This window comes from Prunus dulcis, chromosome 5, assembly GCF_902201215.1.
Source record: "Prunus dulcis chromosome 5, ALMONDv2, whole genome shotgun sequence".
Classification (NCBI taxonomy): domain Eukaryota; kingdom Viridiplantae; phylum Streptophyta; class Magnoliopsida; order Rosales; family Rosaceae; genus Prunus; species Prunus dulcis.
The window spans coordinates 8012203-8020416 of record NC_047654.1 but is presented as its reverse complement, the minus strand read 5'-3'; the positions used below and the strand labels follow the sequence as shown (position 1 = coordinate 8020416).

The 8214-nt window shown below is 35.6% G+C and overlaps 1 protein-coding gene across 1 annotated transcript; it reads right to left on the bottom strand.

The window, feature by feature from the left end:
- Positions 1-697: 697 nt before the first annotated feature.
- On the bottom strand, positions 698-2637 carry LOC117629204 (protein ODORANT1). Its single transcript, XM_034361715.1, has 2 exons — positions 2283-2637; positions 698-1654 (listed from the first exon to the last, which is right to left on the bottom strand). Exons 1-2 carry the CDS (start codon positions 2543-2545, stop codon positions 1042-1044), a joined length of 876 nt encoding a protein of 291 aa, XP_034217606.1. The 5' UTR covers positions 2546-2637; the 3' UTR covers positions 698-1041.
- Between the last annotated feature and the right edge of the window lie 5577 nt (positions 2638-8214).

Sequence of the window (8214 nt, the reverse complement as noted above, 5' to 3'; positions counted from 1 at the left end):
ATTCATGCTTACAAGTACAAAATAGTTAATTAGCTTCTACATACTCCTATCTTAGCTACCTGAATATTTTACTTTTCCTTTTTTCAGAGGGGGAAGATCCCTACAATGATGACAGGGTGACAAGATTTAAAAGGGAGCTCCAATGAATAAACTAGTGCGCACTCAAGTTTTATCTATCAGCAAATAAAATCACAAAAACGTAGCTAATAGTGGCACCACAAAAAGTGTGCTTAGGATTTCATTTTGCCGACATGATATCCCAGTAGCCTATAAAATTTATGGCCACTTTTGAAGTGGCTAATTGGATTTCAGCAGAATAATGTGAAGTAGTGGTGCCATTGTATTATATATATTGAACACTTTCAATTAATTTTTAACACCAAAAGAAGAAAAAGAAAACTTAAGTATCCCATTACTTGCAAGGGCATAGGATGGTTCGTCTTCTTTTGCCATAATTTTATTGTTTTTGGTCGATTTCTAGGCATTTAGGTTCTTTCTAAAGTGATATTCTAAATTATAGGACTGAGAATTTAAATCGAGTGTAAGAAAGGGCACATTGCCTATGCCAATTGACCTAACTGAAATCGGCCTAGCTATATAATATTTTCTAATACGAAAATTTGGTAAAACTTGAATGAGCTATGAAATAATCTCTCAGCAAACAGAATCATATATAACAAATGAACCATTTTGCTTTATTTAATTCAGCGTAAAATAATTAATGTACAGAAAGTTTCGTCTTAGCAAAACCCAGTAATATGATTACATTTTTACAATATTGTCCAACCTGTCCCTAACTTTTACGTGACATTTTCTTAGGTAGTTTGGTATGGCTGTTTCTTGGGTTGGTGAGAGACCTGTTCATCAGAAATCAGGTTTGAAGCTCGACCTTCCAAGAATATTCAACACCAACAAAATAACTTCAAAGTGAGGCAGCAGACATGGTACTTTGTAACATGTAAGCACATTTGAATTAAACACTACTCTCTCTTCACATTAATATATAGTAATTAATTAACTGGATGCTATTAATTATATTTATTAATTTATAGTAGTGCTTAATTTATCCCCCATCTCTAATGTGCTGAGACCGTTTAATTCGACGTCGTTGAAGCAATAATCCATGCCAAAATCATGAACACCAAAGTCCTGGCAATCCAAAAGCCATGCACAATTGTCCTCCCAAGATTGCAACCCCATGCCATTCTCAATATTAATCTCGTTGCCCCCGTGATCTGCTACTACTTGACCATTGTTGCTCCACAATGCATCAATCAGAGGAGTTTCATCCACCCACAGGTTCTTCATCAACGACTCGTCGTTGCAAATGGTATCTAGCAGCGTTGATTCGTCGCCGGAGCAAGAGTTTTCTGGTGGTGAGCTTGATGAGTTCATGTCCTCCGATCCGGCTGAGTTGACTACCATGCTATGATCATTTGTAGATTGATGATCTGGCAAGTTATTTTTATGATCATGGGATGATGATGATGATTTGGTTTCCTTGCTGCACCCCAACTGATCTTCTTTGTGGAGGGGTTCATGCGTGACAGGATCAATTCCCATCCTAAGCAGCTTTTTCTTGATATGGGTGTTCCAATGATTCTTGATCTCATTATCAGTCCTCCCTGGCAATCTGGCTGCAATCTTGGACCACCTATTTTTATATACCCAAAACAAGAGCATGACCAATATGTTAGTAAAACTTGCGCTAGTGATCATAAGCTTAATCATGCTCATAAGTTATCAACTAATTAAATGCTAGGGATGTAATTAATCAAAGCACTAGCTTAAGTCTATAAGCAGGTAAAATCTTGAGGGATATACAATTTGCTACAGAGACGATATGTCACGTATTGTAAAATATGTGTGATGAGTAATATGATTAGTAAATATGGTACACGTTGGAATACTATTCTCTCAATATACAAAAAAACAAATATAATGCTCTACCAAGAAATTGAAGGACCATTTTTTCTTAAACGTGTCAACCAAAGTTTCTTTGTCTTGTTGAATGCATATATGATCCTTTTCAACTTTATGACTGAAGACAAGAAAGTAGAAACCAAGCTTGTACCTTAAGGAAAAAGAAAAAGAAATAATTACATACTTTATAAATAATTTAAGTTATTATGAAGATGAAACAACCTTTTTCACCACCAAACACCATTAGTAAAATCATTAACATGTACGGATCAATATGCTCCCAAACACTAACGTCATGATTAACATGTATCCATGTAAATGAATCAAGACCACAGAATATATGAATAGATGAGGATGACCTATTTCCAAGACGAGCATGGAGATCAATAACCAACTGTTCTTCAGCTTCAGTAAGGAGGCCTCTCTTCAAGTCGGGCCGGAGATAGTTGGTCCAACGGAGTCTGCAACTCTTGCCACACCGGCGAAGCCCGGCGAGCTTAGGCACAGCTCTCCAGCAACACTGGCCATTAGTGAGAATAAAGTTGATGAGCTTCTTGTCCTCCTCAGCTGTCCATGGCCCTTTCTTTACCCCAAGTTTGTCACAACAAGGTTGCCGTCCCATACCACTAGCGAGCTAGTACTAATTAACAAAACACACCACCAAATATACAAACAAAATCTGACCAGAAATAAGCACCAAGCACTCAATTAGGCTCACCAATACTCCTTTTAAAGACCCAAAAGCCCCACCCCCATCTTTATATAAAGTCGTCAGTCCTCTCCTTTCCCATCCTCATGTCAAGTCCAATAAAACTAATTATCAATTTACACACACATTATAATATTTTAAGAGAGAGAGAGAGAGAGAGAGAGAGAGAGAGAGAGAGAGAGAGAGAGAGAGAGAGAGATTTTGGGGTCCACCATTGGGTTGTGAAAGGGATGTAGGAACCACATTGTGTTAAGGTGTGTCTGGCTCAGAAAATGGGTGATGGTGAAAGATAGGTGACCTAAAGAGAGAGGGAGAGAGAGAGAGAGAGAGAGAGCGAGCTCTGCATATATGTAATAAGCATCTAAAAAATTTCTTCCCATTTTCCTACACAAACCCACTGCCCTTTGATTGCACTCTTACTCAACCATTCCATCATCCATTTCGTCATCACTACGTCTACGTGTCCTTATCTTGATGGAGTATGATCCGGTGTTGCTCTTTTGAGTCTTAATAGAGCCCAATTAATCTTGCTTTACCTTAACAACATGGGGGTTTTGATCTGTGAATTTATTCTAAGTGCTTTGTTTTAATTCTTGATTTTGTTAATTAAGGGAAAATTAGGCACTCAGATGGGTTTTGATTATGTCGACGAAATCATGTTTACCCACCTAAATGTGTATGTGTGTGTGTATATTGTGTCATCTTCTTCTGCAAGTTCGATGACTTGCCAAGTGGCTCTAGTTTCTGAACCCATAATGAGCCCCTTTTTTATGTGCATGCTCATTCAACTACCCAATTACGGCATACCAGATACCACCACCTGACAAATCTCTACCGTTTCCTACAATTTGGGTTCAATGTCATTCAGTGGAGTATCATTATTTGACCTTCCAATTTTTAACTCTTGAGAAAATCTTAAGTGTCAAATAAAAGAAAAACAACAGTTATTATTCCAAGGAGAATGTGTATCAACGATACACATAAATAATTACGGATTTTTGCGCTAAAATAGCCTTTTTTTTAAAAACATTTATTCAATAATAGCTCTTTCCTTTACAGTGTTTCTTTGTTATCCTCACTACTACATCTTTATGAGAAATTATAGAATATTACGGTAGTATACTGTCTCTTTATTACAAATATAGCTATTTTGGAATAAATATTTTGAAAAATGACTATTTTAGCTAATTTCTGTATATATTATAGATTTTAGGTTGTAGCTAAAAACTAAATCAGTAAAACCTAAAACATAAGTTCTAAACAGATCCGTACGAACAAAGGCCACGGATCTCCTAGTCACAGTGAACAGTATTTATTGAATAAAAAACTAGAGAGAAAAAATTTGCAAATATTTGTTGCGGCCGATCAGTCAACAACACCACCTTCGCATTTGGGGAACTGGAAAATTCTTGTGCATCAACTAGACCACGTTTCTATACGTCTAGAAGCATGATTATTAAGAACGTTATAACCTTCATAGTGAAGCCGTCCATGATTTTCAAAGTATCATTTTGCAGAGAATGCCGTGGACTCATTCATTTCCCAAGAGGAGAAATCAAATTTTTGTCAATGTATGCATTTGACTTTGGCACCTTTGCATTCGACAGACATGTCATTTAGTGTTACTTTCATGAAAGATGTAAGATGAATGTAATCAGTAAACATAATATTAATAATTTATTGATCGATAATCATTTTCCCAGGCTCGTCTCCTTATAAATTACTTAATAAGTATACCATTTATCATCACAATTTTTTATTATCAAATGGAAGTCCTCCTCATCTCTAGACACATAACTATCCAATATTGGGGAACCCTAGCAAATCTTGTTTGATAACTAAGCATGCATGCATGTGTCAATACATCAATACGCCCAGACAATTCTCGTACAGATCTATATGCGTGAAGATCTTAGCAAAACAGCTCACAAGAAATGATTTACCATTTTTGGCACGGACCATAGATGTATGAGTTTATGTTTATACTAACACGCACTGTTAAGTGCTGCAAATCTGCCACGCATGCTTCATTTTGGAATATAGTTCAATTCCAAAACCCAAGTTTTATGTTAACTCATTGGATAAAGAACTAAATTGGATGACGTGGTCTAGTTGAAGCAATCTGGTGGATGATATTGCCCGACATCTCGTAACAGCAAATTTAAGCTTGACCTTATAGACTGGGGGTAGTTAGTTATCCAATTTCTTGGTCCTTGACTTATAGCTCTTGGCTTAGTTAGATTCATATAGTTCCAAGAAGTGGACCTTTTCCTTCAATGACTCAACCCCACATTTCAATATTGCATGTGTGTGTTCACCAAAATACAAGCTACAGATGCGTCATATATATACATGTCCGGACCATATTAAGTAAATTAATTAGGAGGCAATTAATAATGTATACTTCTTACTATATTTATCTTAATCCTAATCTAATACCCCATCTTTTAATGGCTGGTTCGCTTGAGGGCGATCGTAGATTTATAGTCTCTACTCGCCCTTTGGCTACTCGTGAAGTTTCATTGATGCTCTTTTGAGAAAATGTGTTATGAGAGCAAACTGTTTGACAAAAGTCATCTCTGAGAGAGGTTAAGGTAGGGCAAAGAGGGATATGTGGGGCTGGCTGCCGATCAACTGTGCAAGGTTTGGTGCTCTCAAACTTGTTGGACCCATCTTCTTTGTTGTTGATGTGTATTTGAACGGTGTATGAGATATGTTTAGGAAATTAATCAAGGCATACACTGTACACACACATCTATAATTTGTCTCTATATAACTAATTGCTTTCATGAGGCAATTCGGTCTACATCTTGACCACATTAAAAAAAAAAAATTAATGGATCCGTAACTGTGACATTCTCTACGACTCTCATCACACACGACCAATTAATTGTTATCTCACACACACATCAAATACTACACGCTCTCTTATTTAAAAACTCCCGGTTTTGTGGTTCAAATCGGGCGATCAAGTAAAATAATGAATTAATCCAATCGAACATATGCCTCCGCCTGATTGGCTTTAGACTGCCAGGTGTTACACACCCCGGCAATTAAATAACAAGTCTCGTATAACTTGCAAGGCACTTTACGTATATTTTATTTTTTACTTTGCCATCTACTCATTTTTTTGTTGTCATGCAAACACGTATTGCAGAAACCATATGAATACAAACATACCTCACCCTCAAGGAAAGCGAACTGACTTCAAGTTCAAAGGCAGCTGCAGCTAGCCTGCTAGCTTACCTATAAAATGGGTGAGTAAATCAAATTCTTCCATTTAATTTTAAGGTATAGACAGGTGGAGATTTATATTTTTTTTTTATTATGGTTTGTTTATTAGGTATATGAAAACAGGTGGGTAGTGTGGCTAGAGAGAACTCAACAAAGGGGTGGCATTGCTTGTAAGTGGAGATGAGGACATTACTACTGTAGCAGTTGAGAGTTCATGATCACCTCAACGACCAGAATTTTCCAACATGGTCACATATCACAGTTCCTTCCATATTGGATTTCTCTTAGCTATTCATTTAATAATTTCCTTTTGCAAGTAGCAAACAATTTTTCTTTATTCAAATTTCAATTTCACGTGGTTAGTTTTGTTTGATTTATAGAAATAACCACATGGAACTCGAATGATAATTAAAAAAGGAACAGAACGACAAAAGCAACATACACATGGATTTGGTGTTATATGTATGTGACAGTTTAAAAATATGTAATTGATTCAATTGTTTATGGTAGCACTACAAATCCATGCACTATATTTGTCTGATAAAGTTGCATGTGTGGTCGTATTGCTAATTATATTATGTGCTCATTCATTTTTATTAAGAATTTTACGAAAATTCTATCAACGGGGTCTAACTCAATGGAAAAGAGCTTTAATTTGCGGACTACAGGTCTCGTGTTTGAATCCCTACAGTATCATAGTTGTGTGTGGTGAGAGAGAGAGAGAGATAGAAATCCCTCTCCCCTGTAGTTTAGACTATCACTTGTACTAAAAAAAATATTGAACAATTCTAATACACAATTAGATGTCTAAACAGTTTCCAATTTGTCTAATTTTTTGCAAGAATGATCTACGATGAAGACCTAAAAAATAGATTTGAATCATTGAAAATAAATTCGTAGGGTACCCTAAAGGACATCCCTCAAATAAAAATATTTGAAGAATCCTATATATATGTGTGTGTGTGTTAGAATTCAATTCGAGAAAGTACTATAACGAAAATGATTACCCTAAATATGTATGTTAATTTTGCTTAGCAAAAAACCCTAATAATCCCCAAACTTTAAGTGCCGCATTTCCCACCCGAGGTTTTGAATTCCTCTCGGCCCCTAATATCACTTCATTTGTATCAAAAATATATTGGATTTCCTACACCAAGATTTTGCTATTTAAATTTCCTACGCTAGCCATCTTTTTTCTTGAGGACAATATCTTTATGTTATATTGTGAATACCCTTTTAATGCGTTTATTATTTTCCAAACACAATTTATTTAGAACATCTACAATCATACTCTCTTTTTTATAGTTAAAATTGACCTAAAAACACTAGAAAGCTATTTTATGAGTTCTCTATTAAATTTCAACTCCAAGCGTACTCCCTAATTTAAGGAGTTATAAATGTTTTAATTCTCTTTTAATTCAATTTTTGAATAAAATGAAGACCAAAAAAATAACAACAAATAATAATTAGCATTTAATAGACTAACATTAAATGATAATGAGCCATTAAGAGTACTTTCACTCTTCTCATATTTAGAGGTCTCCTTAGTGGATAGCGAGTATGGTTGTGAGAATGTGAAAGTAAAAATGTCAAACATTGGAAAGTTGGAAAACCATGCAAGAGCTTATAAGGAGTTTGGCTACTTTAAACACACCCCCTACCCAGTTGCCAATTGATTTTGGTGCGAAACCTCAACTTCCTTCATGGTATCAGAGCGAGTTGTAGATGCTTTTACGTAAACACACACAATCGCTATCCCACTAAAATGGAGACAAGCATCCAAGGAGCACATAATTATGGCTTCAACACCATTAAAACCATCTTAAAGCGACTCATGAGCTACCGTATTGAAATCCAATATATTGATTCAACTATTTTCCACAAATTTTGAATTGCTTGGTACCATATTTTCGCGTCTAATCAAAAAGTTTCAACGAATGCGCACCTAATTCTACAAATAGTAAGGAATGCAGTCGTCATTAGATGTAAACGAAACTTAATTAAGCTTCGTTTGGGTGGAATGACTTGAAAGAAAGACTTTGAATTTAGACGATAAGACTCGATTAGTTTTAAAAAAGAAAAATTAAATTTGTATACAAAAACTTGTGGAAGAGGTGCAAACAAAAACTTTGGATTTCAGGCTTAGATTTACACTAGCTATCTTAGCACACAAGCTTGAGAAGAACAAGGCACTAAGTCAGCCAGCCAACTGAAACGGTTAAGCATTTCCATTGAAGGTAAAACTACCAATCAAAGTATAAACCGACAGTTGGTGTGGTCTAAATGACAACATCAACAAGAAGACATTCTGAAGGTAGATTTTTTTTTTTTTTTAAATTTTTTGGATG

Bases quoted from the DNA above. Each gene is read 5' to 3' on its own strand.
- LOC117629204 (XM_034361715.1), bottom strand. From the start codon at position 2,545: ATGGGACGGCAACCTTGTTGTGACAAACTTGGGGTAAAGAAAGGGCCA. The intron at 1,655-2,282 runs GTCATCCTCATC...ATATAAAAATAG, and splicing joins CATGCTCGTCTTGGAAATAG to GTGGTCCAAGATTGCAGCCA.